Consider the following 23,142-nt stretch of genomic DNA (forward strand, 5'->3'; position numbering starts at 1 on the left):
AATTCCATCTGCTCTGATATAGCATGCTTGGTTGAAACCCAGCTGTAAGTTAGTAAAGTAATAGCAGCTGGGTGGGTTGATCCTACCATGCTGTGCATGCACACTTGGGAGTATCGGTTTCGATTAGATGGCAATTAAAAACGTTCTTTTTCCCTGTCCGCGATTTTTACAAATATCTTCAAGTAAGGCACTGGTTACAAACACGCCCCTCGCATTTGGGGGTGATGGGACCCCTCCCCCCTGGTATCAAGGTGATTCTCTCCCCTACATCCCACGCAGGTGGAATTTCCCTATGGTACCGGATACTCTTAACTCCCATTGACAATCGGGTTTTACCGATTCAAGCTGTCTGGGAAGCCGACCTAAATATCACTATTTCAGAAGAGGTATGGGGGAGAGTCTTCCTAAACATATATGATGTCAAAGTGTATTAACCATTCGGAAATGTTGACCAAAATTGTTCACAGGTTATATCTTACTCCAGATAAGCTGCATAAAATCTGGCCATCAGAATCTAAATATTGTTGGAGGAATTGTGGTGAAATTGGTACGCTTATGCACATCTTTTGGTCTTGCTCGAAACTTCAACCATTGTGGACCGAAATCTTTCATTTAATCTCTCAGGTCTCCAAAAATAATATCTCTCCTTCCCCAGATATGGCTTTACTTCATCTGTATCCTAAACATCTCCAGCGGCATAATCATTATGTCACTGGACATATTCTCATTGCAGCAAGAGCTGCAATAGCCCAGAACTGGAAATCACCTCTAATTCCAGCACTCCCTAAAATTATTAAAAAGATCCAACATAGCTACAAAATGGAAACCATAGGTTTTAATCTGTCTACAGGGGCTTCCTCCCCGCTTGTTAAGTGGTTTATATGGCATGAGTACTTTACGAATCACAGCTCAATCTTTGATCCGTGAGTACTGTGGAATGGTTTGAGTTAAGTTGGGTACTTGGGCTAGACCCACTGGTACACTTTCTATAATCGGATAGTCTCTTGTCTTGTCCTCCCCCCCCCCCCCCCACGCCCCTTTATCCATCTGATTTTCTTGTCTGTTCTCTTTGCCGCCTTCGGCTTATGTATACTGGGTCATAAGATGTGTTGTCTGTACCAATGTTTTTTCTTATTTTTTATTTACTTGTTTGATTGTTTATCTAAGCAGTGTGGATTGTTCAATATAACTGATCTGCTGTATGTACTCTGCAACCACTGCTATGTTTGTAATATGCTTTTCTAAAAAATTCAATAAAAACCTTTTGAGTTCAAAGAAAAAAAAAAAACAAAAAAAAAAAAAAAAAACAACCTTCTTTTTGGAGCACGTCCTAACTGACCCACTGAACTGATAGATTTTCATTTGAGTAACAATTTTCTTCCTCTCTTGTTTGCTGGCAATTTACAAACCTACCCTTCAAAAAGAGTGCCACCTTCATGGCAATATCAGAAACCCCAGTGATCTGTATGGGACACTTCAACAATATCACAAACGCAGAACTATACAGATGGAGAGTTCTCTAACAAGTGGTGGACTTCAGTGCTCGTCATTTTAATATTCAAAATGGGACAGACTGATGTTTGAATAATTAGATATGCACTTGCCTTGCCACTTGATTATGCATCACATCCTGTCTAGAATATAAAACTACATGCCAAAAGTTTAGACACCCACTGCCAACAGGTGCAGATAATCATACATACAGCCATGCAATCTCCATAGTCAAACATTGGCAGTAGAATGGGTCACATCGAGCTGCTCAGTGACTTTCAATATGGCATTGTCATAGGATGCCACCTTTCAATGAAGTATGTGTGCTAAATTTGTACCCTGCTATAGCTGCCCTGGTCAACTGTAAGTGCTATTATTAAGTGGAAATGTCTAAGAGCAACAACAACTCAGCAACGAGCGGTGCAACACTCGTTACAGAGCTCCGCCTCTGGAAGCAACATCAGCAAAACAACTATTCATTGACAGCTTCATGAATTGGGTTTGCAAGTAGAGTAGCCACGCAAGTCTCAGATCACCATGCTAAGCTTCGACTGAAGTGATGTAATGACCACCACAATTGGACACTGATCACTCCAGTCAATGCATTTCTATTGGTTAATTCACACTTCACCATCTGGCAGTCTGATTGAAGTGGGTGTTTTTGCGGATGCCAAGAGAACCCTTCCTATCCAAATTTTTCAAGTAGGTCTATTATAGGATAGAGAAAGGCTGGTTGTGGAACTTTCCCCAGTATGGGAAAGGCCTTATTGCAGATACGGACATATTAAGTAAGCCAACAGACTCCTACACGTCTGTAAATAAGGGGAAGATACAAGCTCTAGTCATTAAGAAACCGAAATATTGGCATTGCTTTAGCATTAAGAAATGCAGACACAGGGACCTAAGGGGGATTGGTGGGTTAAGCAAAATCAGAATCAAACAAAACCTGGGTCATTCCACATCAGTTCAACCACATTTCTCCACCACCCATCTTAGATTTTAACAACATTTTTATGTCTGTCATGCCTAAAAAGAAACTATTTCTGCTAAATATCTCAAATTCTGACCATTAGTTTCCGAAATATTGATTTTTTTTTATTTATTTTTTTATGCATTAAACCATTTACTAATCGTAGCTTATTTATTCCAATTTGAAGTATCATGGGTGTTTATTAAGGAATTAGAATGAAATTAGAAATAGGTAACTTTTCCTTCTGAATCCAAAACAAAGTTACTTTCTGCCTTACGTTTCAAGTTACAGCAAAAACGCAAGTTTTTGAAAACAATAAAAAAAAAATTATTTTTTTTTAAAAAAAACAAACACTAGTTTAAAGAAACATTAAATACAAATTTTTTTAATTTATTTTTTGGGTGCTCAACAAAAAGGTAAGCATTACTACTGCAAAAAAACAAAAAAAAAAAAAAAAAAAAAGACAAACCAGCATAGTACTCATTCATAGTGGACAAAGAAAATAAAATTAAAAGACGCTCGATTACTGTTATAGCACATACATAATTTGCAAAAAAAAACATGAAATCTAAAAGAAAACTTAACATAACTGGAGTTGAGTCAACAATCTATACAAACTATTCCTATTGTTTGGAACCTGATCTAACAGTCTGATTTTCCTTGTAGTATCAGCATACAGTGTATACTGCCTTCCAGGACTTCCTTTTGATAGTAGGCACTCTGTTAACCTGGGTACACACTACAGAAATTTCAACCAACTTTTTATGCCGAGCGATTTTACATGCGATTGATGATCCGATCGCTCGGTCCATGGACTGCATACACACTAGCCTTGTTTAGGACGATAAAGGGAAGAGCGGACGTTCCTTTAGAGACTTTTTACAGCCATGTTGTCGTGAGCAATGACTAACTTCGTACTCACTGTTGTGGATCAGTCGGAAGTTTATACACACTACACAGCGGAAATGAGATTGGACCGAAAATATTAAACGGTACGACCAACCAAATGAGGCGACAATCGTCCATTTGGGCAGACTTTCGGCCATCGTGTCACTGCACACACTGACCCGACTTTTGAACGAGGTCGTATGTCGGCTGATTTAGCCGATTATTGGATGAAAACTGTAGTATGTTCCCAGCTTTACACAGACGACGTGAATAAAAAGGAACAATCTCTTGAAGGCCAGGACACATTTGTTGATTGGGTATATTATGCAATGTAATGAGGAGGAGCAAGATGTGCTGGTACACATCATGAAGTGAAACCAATGTACCAGATGTTATCATACACTGCTGCTATGTATGTTCCAGGTTGCAGATCATTTTTGTCTACATATTTTGTGATTGTGGTGATAGGTAACTTTGGTTCCTGCTGTTTTCATGTGTCATTTGATGACAAGCGGTATATGTGTAGCTCATCATTACCAATAGGCCGAAATCTGTGATGAGTATGTACGTGTTCCTGCACAGTCTTCGCAAAACCAAGCTGCATAGCCACCTAGAAACAGCAGTCTTGTACATTTTCATTAGCCCAGCTATACAGGTCCAAAGGTGTCAATATGTACTGGGTTTCCACTGCTTGCAGACTGGTGTGGGTGGCTAAACATTTAACTGTCCCTCCAATGCTGTCACACGGACTCTTACCATGACGTGTGGCAAAAAAAATTCCATTCTGCTTGAAAGTTGAAGTCATCCTTATGGAAACATCAGTTCCAAAAATTTTTTTGCAGTTCTTGTATTGTGCACTAGCACCATCACTTAAAGTAGTGAACATACTCCAATTTTGATAACTGTTTGAAAAGGTGTTTCACAACTACCGTAATATAAGCATGCACAGTTATGGCTACATGGTCATTGGTATCACTTCTAATGCACAGGCTCACAGTTTACAGCGTCACAATCATCTTGCTTAAAAATATACAGCAAATGGGTGGAATGCTGCTTGTGTAGTGTCCCAGTGGAATCCTTGAATTGTATCGTGACACACGAATGAATAGTTTTCCGCAAAATCTAGTAACACAATAGCTTCTGTCTCTGGTTGAATGGTTTCCTTCAACTGGCGCACGTATGTATTCAGTCTGGGACTCTGATGATTGAACAGCCCCGTCTGTACACGGCAATCAGCACTACAAAAAAACTTTCACAGAATTGTTCAACAGTACTAGCGATTTAAACAATTTACTTTGGTCTGTGTATACCCACTGCTTATAAACAACTGTATCATCACCTATGTCACCATCATGAAAAAATTTAACTATTTTCTGAAGTGCTTTTCAGCCTGGGCATTTGTCACATTGATGACGAATACAAGTTTGAGACTGAAGAACAAACAAGGATTTCAGTTAGGTCTTTGCAGTCCATCTTTAGTGGTAGTTGTGAGAAACAAAAAAAAAAAACACAAACAAAAAAACAGACAATCCAAATCAAATGTCTGGAAAATGGTCTTTGAAAGATAAAGCTCTTTCAAGTATACTAGGAGTAGCAATAAACAAAGAAAACCCTTGCCTGTCCAGCACTAACTAACCATTTACAAACACCATCTCTCAGGTGGAGGACCTTGTGTCCCAGACACATAAAGATACAAGACTTACTGGTCACCTTTTGCAGCATCTCTCAGGAGGTATCCAACCTCCTCCTCCCCAGACTGACAGACATACGAAAATGTCAATCAGGAATTGCACCTGCAAGGTGCTTACAAAAAGCTGCGAGACTGGGAAAGCAGAAGACACAGACTGGGTGTTATGCACAGAGCCAACCCTTCTCTCCATACATAACCCCAGAGACCCTTGCCAGCTTTTCCTATAGCTGAAGACAACATTGGGAAGCTCCTTTCCACATACAAATAATCTCCCTGGAACATAAGACGGACAGCGTGTATAATACACAGACAATATAGAATATAGGTAGCTATCAAATCAGTTATCAAAATATTATTGAATCTGGATTATACAAGCTAACCTTGTGACAAAGATTAGACTCCAGATCTTACATAGTAGAAGAGTTTAATTATATGGGGTGTTGCATCCTTTTCATTGCAAGGCAATATCTTAAGAGTGTTGAGACACTTTTTTTAAATTTTTTTGAGAAATGTTCCTTAAGTGTTGAATCAGCTGTCGTATGATTGTGTACACATACTTCAAACCCACTTAATGTATCTTACCTCATGTAGTGAAATTCAAGCGCAAGATCATTCCAATGTTTCTCATCTGGTGGCACAACAGATTTAAGAGCACATGGGAAGTGCCCACCCCAACTATCACACATGTAGACCACACCATATTGTCCCCTTCCCAGCTCTCGACCAAGCCTTGGTTTGCCTGAAAAAGTAAAAAAAAAAAAAAAAACCTGTAGTTTGTAGTATACTAGATGGATTTAAATTCCATTACAAAAAAATAAAAATAAATCAATAAATCACCAAAGTCCACAAAATGTGGACTGTGGAACAGACATTCACATTAACTACTGTCCAAACACAAACAGATGCATTTTAATGGATTTGTGTTACTCTCTGCATTTACGAAGGTGGTTATATAACAAAGTATCAAGTTGGGTTGTTCTGGATACTTCTGTCCACCACTTTGCATTTGCTTTGTGATTCACATAAGTCACATAAAAATAAAATATTTAAAGCACTAATAAACCAATTGTGTATTATAAAAGGCAACTTCACAAGTTTGTAACAAAACAAAGAACCTCACAGACCAATACAAATGCCACAAGCATTTAAAAACAAAATATACATCACACATAACAAATAAAAAGGATTAATAGTAAATTATGCACATATATATACCCCGTCTTATTGACTAATCAGACATAATACTAAGTGTATTATACTATTATATCATATATACAGTCAGTAAGAAAGTTTAGAGATGAAGGCGAAGTAAAGGTAGGTCTTAACGCTCTACCACAACCTAAAGTGTTCACCACTTTAAAACAGCTGCATAGGTGGTATGTGAGCACGAGGACCAATCGGAACGCAAAGTCAGGGATTGTGGCGTCTTATTGGTACTCCCACTCATAGCCTCCTTTATGGCATCACACAACTCCAGGCCCGGACACCAATCACAGAGCCTCTGGTAGGAAAGGGGAAGGGGTAAAAGCTATTGTGGTTAGAACGTCACCGGCCTCTTACCATGTAATAACACATCCTGCAGAGACCTGCTCTCCAGGGACAGTTTTGCCAGGCGTGGGGCATGGTCTTTACGAACCTTTAGCCAAAGATCTTCTGTTTTCTCAAGCCTGCCAGAATGACCAACCTCGAGCTAAATAAAATTGAAGTAAAATAAAGCCATAAGTATAGAAGTACAACATGCTTTAACACTTGCATTTTCAGACTCTACAACTAAAGTGCATTAAATCATTTGTTTAAACACAATGCAATGTTGATCAATTTTAATTTTATATTAATCTCATAAGGATACCCCATGTCAATGAGCATTCCTTGCCCATAATTGCCCAGAATGTGGGACCGTTCACTCATCCCATTAAATTGCCTAAATCTCATGTGAGACTTGCAGCACTGCATAAGAAATGAAAGTTAAAATTCAGAAGCTAAGCCCTTAAAATGTAGCCCTGTGACAGTGGAAGGGACAGACAAGGAGAATAAGCATTCTTACCATACAGCCATTTAAAACCCAAAGCTAGTTCAGATGGGAGAAAATGGGAAAAAAACCTAAATAAATAGTCCATGACATGCATTGTGTGTACTGATCCATATCAATTACAAAAAAACTCCTCCACATTTTTAGACCCTCACCTCTTCCCGATGCAAAGCTGGTATGCAACAGTTTAGCAGAAATATGTATTACGAGTCAGATACTTCATGTGACATGCATAACACTTAGTGTCCCTGATGTACCCTATAATCATACTCTTGGGTTATATATTAGTAATGTTCACTTTGAGGATTTATAAAAAAAAAGTTCACACAGATCAACAGGGAAATAGCAAATGAATAAACTTGCAGTGATTTGCTGATCATTGTGCAGGGAGATAAAAATCTCCAGATTAATCAATAGCACACGGAAATATTTACATTTTTCATTAAGACTATTTTTGCAGGCAGCCCTGCATAAACAAAGAAAATAAATTTAGATGAAAATGAAAAAAAAAAGAAACAGTAATATTTACAGGTCTTTTAAAAACAATCCTTACAAGAATGTTCTCATGTTGAATATACACATTAAACAAACATTCACCTGCTTGAGGGATGCAGCAAAGGCTTCATGTGAGCTCTTGAGACGTTTGCAGAATTGGCTGCAGATGCTCTTAGCAAGCTTGGATGCACTTAAACTTTCTATAGCATCCTGGGCGACCTTCCGTTTCCACTCTGGGGTTATAGCAGGGGGACTTACCCACGTAATGCGCTGTATGATCTAAGAGTAAAAACATCTTACAGAATTTGAGGTAATCCAACACAAGTACAGACTGGATCGTACGCTTTGCATTTTTTAATAATTTAAAATTTCATACTGAACCACAGGATCCAGATCGGTTGCCAATGCATAACACTTACTCAGAACGTAGTGGAGACCAAAAAAAAAGTCCCCTATGCACAACAAAACCTGGGCATCATGTCTCCATGGTAACTAGAAAATATGCCACTTCTATACGGCCAGCTTACTTGCCCTTGTAATGTGTAGGCCTGGTTTCTCACTGTGTGGATGGAGGCACCCACAAGACAGGAGTGTTTGGGAACCGTTGAAAGGAGAATTTTTATTATTTATTTTTTTTTAAATAAAAGGTGTGGCCATGGGGACAGGAGTAGTATATCACTATCTTAGATTTAATGCTTTCTGATTCTGTCCAAACTGGATATTGCTGGAGCAGCTGAATCTACCAATGTATGTCCAACTTTAGGTTGAATGTTCCAGATCTATCTTTAAAATGCCTACAAATACATAAAGTGAGAAATCCATTATGCTTAAAGTTTGCACATTCAATAAAAAAAAAAAAAGTCACCATTCTTGGGGTGCAAAACAAACCATTCTAGGAAACTGTTGCTACTAAATTTTATCACTATAATCTCATCAAGTGTGAATTCTACAAAAATAAGCACCCTAAATTTACCACATCTTAGTCCTACATAATCAAAGCACCTGGGCTCCAGGAGAAACTAACATTTCTATGGTGACAAGAGGGGTTGGGGAACAGGCTCAGCTATGGAAAGGGCCCTTCAAGAACTTTCTCAAGTTTGCCTGGCTACAGGTAAGCATTTGAAACCTGGTCTGATACACAAATTTGGGTACAGCAGGCATTGGATCTGCATAAACCTATTTGTTTTTAGATGCACTGAGAGAGTATAGTTTTAAAAAGTGTGCATACATACATATATATCTCACACATCCATCTGACTGGCTAATGCCTCCTGCTTTAATGCAAGGATCTCCGCAAATATGTAAATCCAAGTACATGAGACTAAACCTGAATGAGAATCGGTATATCAGCCAGTATGGAGATAAATTTTCTATGCAACAAAATCTAAAAGTATATGGTTTGTGTCCGATCTACTTACAAAACATGGCTATGTGGAAATTACAGAAACAGAACATGAACCACTGTTCAAAAACCTCTGGTGCATAGAGTAACCAATTAACACGGTTCAAACTTCATTTGATATGGTAGGTGCACAAATGATAAACAAATGTAACATTATAACACGATAAGGGAAGTAGAGTGATTAACCAATATAGACTAAACTGGTGCAGTTGTTATTCCTCTTTATCTTCTCTAATGACCATTTATATTTTAGATATCACTTAGTCTTATGAGCAATTAAAAAAAAAAAATCAGATGTTGGCAATTCCAATATTTAGCTTTAAAAATACCTGCTAACTAATATATGCAGTTTGAGCTCAATTTGGGAGTTAAGCACCCCCACTTTGTAAGAAACTATATTAAAGAAAGTGGAGCATTACTAAGTAATTTCAATGTTGCATGCATATTTCTTGCCACAAACAATGCCGGACGTCCTTGCAGCTCTGGAGTGTTACACGAGGAAGACATTGGTCAAGTCACAGATGACTAGTAAGATTTTATGCTGGGTGGTATCAGAGACTACATCAGGATGGAGATTTCAACAAACAAACACACTATGCAAAATGTAAATGTAGATCACCTCACTCCTCAGACTATTTAACATGGAGTTGTAGGAATAACTCAAGACTGTCCAAAATGTGGGAATTCTCCATGTTTATTGTGGGAATGCACAAGGATTCACAGACTGTTCTACAAATGTAATCCACCATATATACGCAGAGGTCATTTTTCTTCAGAAGAACCCCACAACATGTTTATTTGGAACCATATTGCAAGAGTCTGGGTAAACATTTATGGATTTAACAAAAGGTCTTTATAACAAGGACATCGATGGTGGAAGCACCCCCTGTTTTTAGAATTGGATGGCCCTGGTCATTGCAGCAAGTCATGAGCGCTTAACATACACTTCCGGAAAGTCAATACATAAATGTAACCACCAAATAGAGAAGAGTGTGATTGATTGAACTTCAGGGTGTCAAACTCTCTGCAGGTTATGTCTATTTTTGGGGGGTGAGTTGAGAGTCCTATTCTAATCGAAGTATATTATGCTACTTCATTCTAATGTTGTTGCGATGGAGCTCTAGGTGCTTATATTAGGATACTTCATTTTTTTAGTCAATATTTATTTTTAAAGTTAGGGTCGTCTTGTCTCCTTTGAAAAGAATAAAAATAAATATATATCAATTTATGTATAACAGACCGCCTTAAAAGCCTTTGCATGGACCACCATATTGGGTTAGAACTTCCAAAATTATAGTGGCAAGAGGCTCTCACTGACTGGAACGCAGAGTAAGGACAGCGTTGAATTTGGGAAGAAAACAGGTTCTGCTGTACAGTCTGACCAAACACTAGCCATTCTTGTTATTGTCATTTTAAAAGGAGCAGTAGAATTGAACTAGGTTAAATTAACATAGCAGAAAACACTCCCATTATGTAGTACAAACACACACACAATTTTAAAATTTAACTCATGCTACTGAAGGTCATACTGGTACAAAGGAAACATTTTGTACTAATCAACAATGTTTTACCAGGTTTAGTCACAGGTACAAATTGTCAGCAAAAGTGAATTTCAAGGTCTGACTGGAATATAATGGTGTCTCATGGGTGCTCAAGAACTACAAGCCACGCCGATTTGTAGTATCTAGAAATGCACAAGTGTCCATCTCACCTGAACAATCTGCTCCCACACCATCCTCGTAACTGTGGATCCTGAATTAAAAGTGACCTCCACATGATATGCAGCATTCAATATCTGACAAAACAGAATACTTTCAGAATAGTGTACAAATGTTATAAAAAAAAAAAAAAAAAAAAAAAAAAGAAATTTTCAGTTGTGAACCATGTATAGAAACATATCTTGATAGTCTACTATAGACAGACCTTTTTAGTGTAGTTGGTGTGAAGCATTAAAGTGCAGCTGGTAAACAGTCTATGTATACAGGCCAAAGAGAAAACTCATTAACTCATTATGCTTACAGTCTGATCACAACTGTATCAGCAACATGGAATACGCTTCGTCTTAAGGACTGGCACAACCCCGAATGTAATATGTTGGTTTCTCACCTGTTTCAGGTGGTTGCTTGTTATGTGTGTAGAGGACTCTCTCTGGGACTTCTCTAGACTGCGGAGACATCTCTCTAGTGTGCCCACAAAACTTTCCCGTAGATAGTCCACCGAGCTGATGAGTTTGTTCACTACAGCTTGGTTGAGTCGTGAAATTATCAGCTCTTTGATCTGAAAAATGCAGTTTTTTACTTCCTGTGCGCCAACAGGCTCTCCGTTCTGCGGGATGGAGATATCTGAATAAACAGCAAGAGGGCACTTCTATTAAAGCAGGTTGAAATGGATATTACTCATTATCCCAATATTGTGCCATGCTAGTAGTATTTCTTCTTTTTTGGAAGATTTTATTTTATTTATTTATTTTGCTTTTAAAAATATACAGCCATTTCACCTACTATGGCAAACAACTTGTATGACCTGTAAGGTTTTCCCACCAGCTTTTAGTGGGAAGATTGTAGCAATGCTTCAATGGATCTTATTCTGCTCCAGCAGACATTTATCGAAAACAGAAATGTGAAAAAGCCTTGAAAATCAGTCACAATTGTTCCTTCAGACAATTTTCTTCCTCTTTCAAAACATATGGTGTTTCTAGATTGTAGTTGATAACGGTTTGATATGGGTGCAAGGGCAAAAGGCTCATAGGGAATGCCCTTTCCTAGGAAAAATAAGAGACTAAAGCTAGCCACACAGAGGAAAGGATAATTGTGTTGAGACTACACAAGTGATTTCAAGCAAAATGCAATCATAGAGATTTGAGGATGCTGGGTAAAACACCATATTTGACAACTGCAGTGATCAGATAATAAACCTTGCATTCTTAGATCTAGATTGGCTCATCCACTGAAAAAAGCAAAGCCAAAGTGAAAACCAATCTAGTTAAGCCATATTGTAGCATATGGTCAATATAAAACATTTTAATAAAATCACAACAATCTTTTACAAAAACATAGCAACCCTACCCATTTGTTATATTAGTTTACCATCACCTATCACTAGCAACAGCTGTATGCACTCCCATGCATAAAAACCACACACACACTATTCAAGGTACTTAGGTGGAAGGAATATAATAGAAATATTAGATGATAGAGCAAGTGAGGGGCATGGTTGGCCATTTTGGCCTTAGTGATGTTTGCATGCAGAGGCAGTTTTGGGGCTGTTCTTTCATTCATAAAGTTCAAGGGCAGAATTACCCTTAATTTCTAGATCAAGGTTTCCCAAACCCAGTCCTCAGGACTCACTAACAGTGCTGGTTTCCCATATCTACTTGCTGGAGCACAGGTGTATTCATTACTAACTGACACATTGTAACAGATCCACAGGTGGTACTAATTATGTCACATGTGATCCAGAAAACCTGCACTGTTGGGGAGCCCTGAGGACTGGGTTTGGGAAACCCTGTTCTAGATGATTGTTCGGAAGAGGGTTGGTTTTTTAAACATAGTTTTGAAAAAACCCCATAAAGTGCAGTGCTATCTTCATTACAAGATAATATTTCAGCATTACAAATCTCTCAAGAGTTGTTTTTTATATTCCAGTCTTCAGACGTTTTGCACTCGTTGGTTATAGCAAGCATTTGACAAAGTTCCATCTGCAAGCTAAAAATGAAAAACTAAAACTAACATGTACAAGACATAATTTAAGATTATGAACAATGTGGTACATATGTAAATCTCTCTTGACCGCAGCTTGTTCTAGTTGAACACCAGACTTTAGCAATAGCATTGTGACAAAAATAAATATGTTCTAATCTATAACAGGTAGTTCATTTTAGTCAGTCTGAATCAGGTTTTACTACTAATGAAAATCTATGTCTGCCTGGTATATAACATTTTATCTATTAAGTCAACATTAGAATATTTATTAATATGACTTAGTTAAGCAAGGTGATTTTATCAGATGCAAAATTAGTCCTTCAGAAGCAGAAAGAAAACAATTCAGTTTAATAGACAATTTATAGTGGTTGAAATTGATAGCCTTGGACACTATTTATGAGGTTTTGTCATTTTTAAACCAACCACTAATGTGATACTACACACACCACATAACTTATAGCCTATAACTCTTTATTGTGGCTACAATCTAGCCCTTCAGCCGTCATACACATCAATATAAGCGCTTACAAAATCCAATATATAAGAAGACACTAAATAGCCACCTTTGAACTCCATGTTGGCTGCATCTTCAAGGAGTTGCTCTCTCATGCTGTTTAGAGTTTCCACAATCATGTCCTTTAATTCTTCTTGCTTACGATCAGAGATTCGCATGAGAGACTCATAGAGCTCGCTCTCCTTCTGGCGTGTGTACTCCAGCCTCTTCGGAGTAATTTGGAGATCTCTCCTCATGTCAAAGGCCTGATTAATGAATATGTCTAAACACCGACTGTGCACCATGTTAAGGACCATTGCTGCGTCAACTAGGTGCATCTGCAGCACTTGCTTAGAGAAGCTGCCGAGTTGGCGCAGCTTCTCAAACTGCTCAACAAGCACATTGGGGGCTGGGCTGCCTGACCCTGCAGCTCCACAGTTACATAAACCTCTTTTTAGAAACCCAAGTTCTTTCAACTGTTCATGTAGTGCTGATAGTCCTTCATCGGAACAACTTATCAATTTGTCTTTAGGAGTTGTTTTAATGAAGAACAAAGGGAGTGTATACTTTGTCTTAATATCAATTAGTTCTTTCACATCTTGAGAGGTTAGAAGGTCCCCACTAATTGCATAGACAATTACTGACTGCACATGGTCAACATAATCCTCCAGTGTAGAAGTTGCAGGATGAGAGCCACGACACGGAGAAACCACAATGTCAACCTCCTATGGAGGACAGAAGGAAAAACATTGGTAAACTTCTTGCCTAAGATTTTAAAATCATATGTGCAATAATGTATACCAGTTGGTGCAGATTAAATCAGAATTTACCCTCTTCAGTTTGAGAGCAGATTTATATTTTGATAAGAAATCTAATTGGCGATGGACAACTCATTACATGGATTTGAAGGCTTCAAAATAAAAAAAAATAAAAAAACCAAAACCACAAAACTACACACAAGTGACATTTCCAGCTATAACCGCTAGAATTCATTATTTGGTTGGTTGATTCAGGGAATCAGATTGCCATTTATGGGGCAGGAAATGAAGGAATGTTTAGGACACTAGGAAAATGAATGTAAATGGCTACAACCTATCAATTGCAGTGACCCCAATACACTTTCCACCTGCTTTTGGGAGCTGCAGTTGCATTATTTTGATGCTGCTTCTTGAATTGCCTGCAATGGAATGCAAGAGGGTCGATCAAGTGTCCTTCACTGAAATCCCCTCATTAACGGGAATTTCAGTCAAATTTTCCCAATTTAGACTAATCAAACTCGTAAATGGTCACATGCCGTCCTCTACTGCTCAGCAACAATAACCTAGACATGTTAAAGACTTCTGACCACAGATGCAAGCAGTGGATGTCAGCATTGATTAGTGTTTAATTGACACTGCACATGGGGAACCATGGCATCAAGTCACTGTGCATGAAAACCATACATATGGATACTAAAGTGTATTTACGTAGAATACGTTTTCATAAATCATAGACTTCTGAATCTTACATTAATTGCATTTATCTGAACAAAAACCCTACCCTGGAAATTTTAAAGGGAATAAAGATGTAAAAATAGAATGATGCAAGAAGAAAGGGGAAGTGCCACCTTCCTCATTCAACAGACAGTAAAGCTCAGACTAAAGAATGGGGGGGGAATAAAGGAGAGAAAAATAAAAATGAATGCACTAGTTAGCCCTTCTCGGCATGTGTGTGGGGTGTGTTAGGATCTGTACACGTTTTAAATTGATAGGCTGCAAGTCCTCAAAAAGGAGTCCCACAGACAATACTGCTGATTTTGTACTATTTGCAAAATCAAGAACGTAGCATTTACAGTCATTGATATAAGAATCCCATAAATAAGGCAGATGAGCACACAAAAAAACAAAACAAAAAAAAACAAAGAAAAACCCCAAAGACACCCACCTGGAATGATATTGTAATAAACCAGACTTGAATTAATTGCAAAGACAATATGTAACAAATGATTGCGCCACTTAGCTTCCCAAAAGGAAGCAACAGCTTTCTGTGCAGGGGGAAGGGTGGGGTTAGCATGAGAGCAAGAGCTGGGACAGATGAGTCAGACTCAGGACCGTTTATACAAAGGAGGAAGCCAGGAACGATTACAAAAACAGACAAGAGCAAAAGGGAACTTTATTAAATGCAGCACTGAACATAAAAAATTCATAAACAGATGGAAAGTGGTTGGGTAATAAAAAAAACTAGAAAAATAAAATATAAAAAAAAAAACACGGCATTACCAGCTTGTCATTTTATGGTAACATTATATATTTCAAACACAGGTCCAGTACAGAGTGCCATAATATGAAGGGGTTGTCCACTTCTAGATAACTGATGCCATCTAAGCAGCCCTCACTCTGGTCCCAACTATGATTAGCATTCAGCTGCCAGTCCAGCAGCACAAAGAAAATGCACAGCAGAGCAGAGCATTTACACTCTTGGCTGCTGAACTGCATAAGAAACCACAATGCTAATTCCACAAGAGCCATGAACAATACTTCTGCAGCATAAAATGCATCTGCATTAGTCCCATTTTGGCAGGTGGGCTTGGTCGGCAAAATATATGGATCAGAAGAAAAAAGGCAAAAACTTAGGCAGGAGGGGTTATTCAAAAGATGGACAATCCCTTAACACCAGCAGTAATTCAAATTGGGGCCAGTAAATTGTTCTAATCAAAAACATTTTTGTAACTAAAACAAGAGTTCACCAGGAAAGTGAAATTTTAGCCTGCTGTCCTGTGGCTGACAAGGCCTAAAACAGTGTATATAAAGTATCAGACCAAATGTGATTAAAGTAATTTTTGCATTATTAAAAATCTGGTTCTCAGGCAAAGAACAGAAAGCACATTATATAGCATTAGCACCAGGTCAGCCTCACAACACAAGGCATATTTTTCCCAAGTTCTAAAATTAAAGCTGGATTTATCCAGGCTTGTTCTCAGTCGACAAATGTTTATTTTCACAGGCATCAGAGCAAAATGCAGCAACAATTTACGTCCACAATCTTATGGGAATCAATTCAGTCCCACGGGATCAAAAGAATATAGGGAGGAGTCTTTTCACAGGCCGTCACCAGTGAGATCACAGACAGGAGATAGAAATTACTAGCACTGACTGGGGGCAGGTGCAAGATGGTTTGGACAGAAATACTCATTCATAAAAAAAAAAAAAAAAAAAAAAAAAAAACAGCTATAGTAGGAACATCTGTGAGTGGTCTTTACCAACTGCAGGCAAGTACATAGGGGCAGATTAAATTGTCCGAGTTGCTATAAAAAGTAATGCGGCCTGCGCACTATTAACGACGTTACGGTAATAGAGCGTGTAATTACCGTTCATACAGTAATTTCAACGCCAGATTTTTACTTGCGGCTCACAGAAAGCACGCTTTAAATTACCAAATTAACGGTATTAGCTTTAACGCTGTGTTCATTGCGGCTGAATATACACACCGCAGCCGGGGGAAAAAGGGAAAAAAAAAAGCCGCAAAAGTAAGCTTACCAATCCGGCGGTGCCCGGGACCCAGCATTCTCCTCCCTCCTCCACTGAATGTTGGGCGTGACGTCATCACACCCGACATTCAGTGACAAGCGGCAGGAGAGAGGAGGATGCTGGGTCTGGGGCACCTCCAGATTGCCAAGTTTTTTTTGCCCCGGGATGCAGAGGGGCACAATGTAAACTGAGATGCAAGGGGGGGGCACAATGTATGCTGTAATTGCCTGCAAAGGATTTGCAACAAAGTATTAAAAAGTGAAAGTTTGATGTAGGATTGTTTAGTTTGTCCCATTACTTGTGGTCCCTTAAAAAGTGGGAGGCACATATAGAAACCGTTGTAATTCCTACTCTGTTCACCTGATTTGGATGTAAATTCCCTCAAATTAAAGCTGAAAGTCTGCAGTTAAAGCACATCTTGTTTATTTAATTTCAAATCCATTGTGGTGGTGTATAAAGCCCAAAATATGAGAATTGTGTCAATGTCCCAATATTTATGGACTTGACTGTACCAGTCAGGGAGAGTTTATGGACTCTCCCTGATACAACTCTACATGTAGAATAGGTTTGGATTCCTCGGGTGGTCTGTTCCTGCACGACTGCCTCAAGTGATCTCTCAGACTACTATGATTAATGGACAAACCCTTTGGCAAAAGGAAACATGTTTATAGAGTATTCATTACATCAATAAAAATTATTTGATTTGATCAGTTCAGCTGTCAAACATTAAGCTAAGTAGTGTTGGAAATCATTGCCTGCATGCACATAATCTCATTAGTACCTGGAGCAACTGATGTGGCAGAGTCACCTCAAGCTCTGCCAGCCTATGTGCAGGGTCTTCCTCGTCCTCCGGTACCTCCATATCCTCCTCTGGAATGGTATCCCATTTTCCCCGATGGGCAGCCAGTTGATGAACCAGTTCATATTGCTCTGGCAGTGCCAAGCTCACCATTGTCTGCTTGCCATATCTTAACCGAATGCGCCTCCTCTTACAAGTCTCTGGGTCACAGCCCTCACCAATTGGCAGAAGCTTATCACCTAAAAGAGCATTAACCACTCTGCCTCGAGAGCTGCAGTTTTGCCCCAGGACAAATAGACATGGACGGCAGCGTACAGTGAGCTTCAAGTAGTCTTCCTCTTGTCTTGGAAAAGTGATGCAATGCAGCTGGCCTGCAAGAGAGAAAAGAAGAAATGTTAGCATAGACCAAGAAGTAAGAAACATAAAACCAGGTTATAGCAACATTTAGGGTGGGCTAAATACACTTTTTTTTTTTTTATAAACAAAAGGTTAGAGCTTAAACAGTAATGAAAAAGTTTAAGTCTCTGGACTCCCGCCAAAAGCACACAGCTATATGCAAGTTATTTTGCATTTATTACATACAATATTTAAAGACTTCTGTCATGAACGCCCAAGCCTGTACCAGATATAGCAATGTGAACAGCTGGCCGTGTCTGCCGTCAGCTTAGCAGTGAATACACCTTTCCTGCCACCACAAAAGATTTATTATGGTGTCCTTACATTCACCAGAACCACTTATTAATGTTTAACACTCAAATCACATAAACATGTAGCATGAGCCTCCCTGGGCTTCCCAAGTTCACAAAGAACACATTACATTAATTTTATCTGAAAAAAAAAAATGTTTCCAAGGCTTAGTTACAAACATTAAGACATACAATATGTTGCACAAATAAGTTTCGGAAAATAAAATCAGAGTCACTACTTACATACCAAAAAAACAAAAACAAAACAAAAAAACACACCACTCTTCAGAGCTGCTTATCTATCTCTGGATAATTTCACAGATTAATGACACTTGCATAGGTTCAAAGTCATATCATTTAGCAAAGCACATGTTGAGATTACATTACAAGGTTACATAAAATATTCACATTGTTATTTTATTTTGAATTCATGTATGACAGTCATTAGATATACTACATAATCGTCACAACTTCAAAACTCTTCCAGAAGTACAGATTGTGTGGGAATTGTGGTTTCATGCTGGTAGCTGCATGGTTTTGCTATCTAGGGGAAAGTTTTGATGAAAGGGTGGCCAGAAGGGGCCCCATAGCACTATACACACACACACACACACATTTCTAGGAAATTAGAGCAGGCAATATGGTCCTGCAAGATGAGTCATTCTTAGGACTTTTTTTCGTGATTAAGTGTTAAAATCCAGCCAACAGCAAAAACACATAGGTGCTATATACAGAAACCATGCACTGCTGACTAAAGTATGAAGCATTGAGACAAAACAGACAAGGCTATAATATACATACGAACATAATTTGTTTTACAAAAAACAATCAGAAAAAAACCCTACCCAATTACTGCTAGTCAGACCTCTAAGATCACAAGCTCTAGCTGCAAATTATGAAACCACCCTTCACGGCCCAAGAATAGAGGGCCCACAAACACTATGGACAAAAGTATTCGAACACTTGACCATTGCACCAGCAGGGACTGTAATGACATTGTATTCAAATACATATACTTTAACATGGAGTTGGTCCCCCATACATTCTGAAGAGCATTTAGGAGGTCAGGCTCTGATGTTGGAAGAGAAGGTCTGGCTCGCAATCTCCTTTCCAGTTAATCTCAATGGTGTTCGATGGTGTTGAGGTCATGGCTCTGTGCAGGCCAGTCAAGTTCTTCCACACCGAACTCAAACCATGTCTTTGTAGTCCTTTCTTTGTGCGCTGGGGTATAGTCATATTTGACTAGAGAAGGCCCTTCCCCAAACAGTCGCCACAAAATTGGAAGCATAGCATTGTCCAAAGTGACTTTGATGCTAAAGCATTAAGATTGCCCTTCACTGGACATTGCCCTCATTGAAAAGCAGCCCCATACCATTATCCCTCCTCCACCAAACTTCACAGTTGGCATAATGCAGTCAGGCAGGTAATGTTCTCCCGGCATCTGCCAAACCCAGACTAGCCCATCTCACTGCCAAACAGAGAAGTGTGACGCGTCACTCTACAGAACACGTTTCCATTGCTCCACAGTCCAGTGTGTGTGCTTTACACCACTCCATCAGACGCTTGGCATGGTAGTCTTGGTGGTGAGGCTTGCATGAAGCTGCTCAGCCATGGAAAGCCATTCCATTAAGCACCCTCCACTCAGTTTTTGTGCTTACATTAATGCCAGTGGAAGTTCAGAACTCTTCAGCTATCGAATCAGCAGTGTGTTGGAGTCTTTACGCATCATGCGCCTTAGCCATAAAGCAGAAGACCACGTAAAATCACAGAGCAGTGTCAACGACTGCTGAGTTGCTGTTGCTCCTAAATACTTCCACTTTCTAATATTCTCACTTACAGCTGACCGTGGAATATCCAGCAAGGATGAAATTTCATGAACAGTCTTATTGCAAAGGTGGCATCTAATCACAGTACCACGCTTAAAGTCAGGGAGCTCTTCAAAACGACCCATTTTGTATCACAAATGTTTGCAAAAGGAGACTGCATGACTAGGTGCTTGATTTTATATATCTCTGGCAATAGTTCTGATTGAAACACCTCAATTCAATAATTAAATTTTGTCGATATAGTGTATATTGAATGACCTTCTGTACTCACTGTGTGGCCTATTTATTATAGCCAATTTACTTGTAAATTCCCCAAAAACAGAATGGATGCATATTTAAGTATTTTTCTAATCTATCCACACTGCGTCGCAGCAGATATCTGCTGCTTTACATTTTTCTTTAGAAATACATAGCAGTTTATGGGGATTGCTATGTACCGCAATTAAACATTTGAAAATACATTACCATAGGTGTAAAAGTATGCCAGCTCAGGCTGGTGTACATTACCGTTCTTGATAGTTTTTGAAAAGTGTTCAGCTCTGCTCTGAAGAGCAGAGCTTCACAGCGCATGTGTAGAGGGATCACATGATCCCTCCCTGTCACACATCGCGCTCTCTGCAACTGCACAGTTGCAGGGATGTTTGTGCGCATGATTGAGGTTTTCAGTTGGCGCATGCTCACTGGAGTGAGAAGAGGACCCTCATGGATTGCAAACTTCTTCAGAAATGAAGAGGCGGTGGTAAGTTTTACACTTCACAGGAACAGCAGTTTTTCGAAACTGCTGTTTCTGTGTTGCTTTTTTCATAAATATCGCATTGATAAGGATTGAACTATTGCTCATCAGGTTTGAAAACTTTTTAATTTTATGTGGTGGTTGATAGATGTGCCTCAATGACACCAAAGAAAGAAAAAAATAAAATAAAACACAGCAATAATTCAGGTCATCACCTCCCAGTGCTCACTTCCTAGTAGCAAGGGACCTCAACCAGATGTTGAAGGCATATAGTCTGATCTCCTGAACCAAGAGGCTACAGGCAGCTAACAAGGAGACCCAACCAGAGCTCACCCACAGAAAATGTAACCAGATTCTCTTCTACGTTATCCTACCAAATTAGGGACACCAGCTAGGGGGAAATGATTATTTTAACTCCTGCTTTCTGTATGTTGCAGGTGGGAGAGTGCAATTTCCTGTTTAATGTCATCATGGGGCAATATGAAAAAGCCAGTCACAAGCAAACCAGCAGGAATTTGTCTAATAAATGTGTTTCTATACATGAATTGGAACAATTAAGAAAAGTATTAAAATACAAGACTGCATATAACAATGGAGCAGGTTTTTAGAAAACTAATCATCAGCCTCCTGTAACAAAAATACTAAGCCAAGCTTTCAGAATCATTACTTCAAAGATAGCCTGCTTCATATGACCCTAGATTTATTCAAATCAAGTGTATGTGTTTCACTTCACTTCATACAAACCTCTGAAACAGGCGTTTGAAATAAGGGTGCATGCCAACACTTGCTATTTGCATACATTACTCACATGGTAAACACAGACAGTTTGAAGTCATTCCAGTAAAATTCTTATATCATAGAAGGGCATGTCATACAAAATGTCATTTCTTGTTGTACCACAACATGCTAAACATCATAGCATGACAAAGTTAGTCCAGAGGTAGGGCACTTATGGGTCTTCTGAATGTTACAACTGAGCAGCAAACAATTTTTACAATGTTATAGTATTGCAAGTAACTCCTTTCTCAAGGCATCCAAAAGTTGCAACACAGTTTGCTGCATAGCCCAAGCATGAACAAGACCTGTGAGTGGCCACCTCTGGGATGGCTATCTACCTATATATAAAATGCAGCAGCACACCTCACAAAATGAGGAGATTGCATGAATCAGGCCTTCGTGGTAGAATTGCTGCAGAGACACCACTACTATAAGAGAGAAAGAAGACTTGCTTAGGCAAAGGAACACAGTTATTGGACATAGGACCCGCGGAAAATCAGACCTTTTGTCTGAGGAGACCAAATTTGCACACTCAGGGGCGTATTCAATTGTTAGCGTTAACGGAAAAAAAATGAGCGCTCAAAAAATCTTAGCGTTAATACGGTAATTACACGCGGAATTTCAGCTCGCCGCTCCCTGAGCGGCGACCTGAAATTCCGCGAGTAAACTACCGGTTTCACGCTTTTCTCACGCAATTTTACCGTATAAACGGTAATATTTTTTGAGCGCTCGTTTTTTTCCGTTAACGCTAACAATTGAATAGCCTTTGGTTCCAACCGCAGTTCATTAATTGACTGTTGAAAGGGACATGGGAATATACACCATCATCCAGTAGTCAAAGAAGTGAAAACTGAAGTGGCGGTATGAAAAATGCACGTGAATAAATTTTGATAATTTTACAATGAAAATGTGAGGAAGTATAGCATACACCCACTTCAACTACTGCCCTGACCTAGAAATACATACATTGTGTTCTGCACCAATCTCTGAACTGTTGATGCCATGACCGTCAGGAAAAATAATTTATAGGAGTTATGTTACAATAGTTTCCTTTACAGGACCCATTTGCCTTCGAAAATGTATTTACTTATTTCAGCATTTAGTAACATCACCACAGACCCGCATAGACTTAATTACCTCCCATTACATGGGCTTATTTCATTTAATCACATGAAGCAGTGTTTCATTTTTGTGCATGAGAACAAACAACTGATCATTATGGAGTTAAGTTTTACAGCCTTCCTTTGAAACATCAACTCATAACCCAAAGCTGAAATATTTGTTCCACACACAAATCTAGGGCAATATTTTACAACAAACACTGGAAATGCAAATAAAATACTCTTTGTTTACCTCTTGCCAAAACAGATGAGACAAGTCATTCCGTCATCCCATGTGATCAATGCTCACTGCCCCATAGGCATCAAACGCCCAGTACTCTGCATTATAAAGAGGCATTCCTGTACACAGACAGTGCCTAATATAACTGCTCACGCGCACCTTGAGATACAGATAATTTTCTGTTTATGTACAGTTATTTTAAAACAATGTTGCTAGTCTAAGATGGGGTGGCTTTAGAGCCAAACAATTCCTGTGAAACAGGAAAGTAATATTATTTAAGCAATTTTTCTTTAGTGTGAATGCCAAAGGCATCAC

General features: G+C 38.9%; 1 protein-coding gene across 1 annotated transcript in view; it reads right to left on the bottom strand.

The window, feature by feature from the left end:
- Positions 1–23,142, bottom strand: part of DSTYK (dual serine/threonine and tyrosine protein kinase) — a 51,379-nt gene that overhangs the window by 19,361 nt on the left and 8,876 nt on the right. The window contains exons 2-8 of the mRNA XM_075196101.1: positions 17,447–17,835; positions 13,230–13,884; positions 11,072–11,307; positions 10,677–10,760; positions 7,666–7,842; positions 6,600–6,729; positions 5,622–5,778 (exon numbers count right to left, since the gene is read on the bottom strand). Coding sequence (XP_075052202.1) covers positions 5,622–5,778; positions 6,600–6,729; positions 7,666–7,842; positions 10,677–10,760; positions 11,072–11,307; positions 13,230–13,884; positions 17,447–17,835 — 1,828 coding nt within the window. The remainder of the gene's footprint in view (positions 1–5,621; positions 5,779–6,599; positions 6,730–7,665; positions 7,843–10,676; positions 10,761–11,071; positions 11,308–13,229; positions 13,885–17,446; positions 17,836–23,142) is intronic.

This window comes from Mixophyes fleayi, chromosome 2, assembly GCF_038048845.1.
Source record: "Mixophyes fleayi isolate aMixFle1 chromosome 2, aMixFle1.hap1, whole genome shotgun sequence".
Classification (NCBI taxonomy): Eukaryota; Metazoa; Chordata; class Amphibia; order Anura; family Limnodynastidae; genus Mixophyes; species Mixophyes fleayi.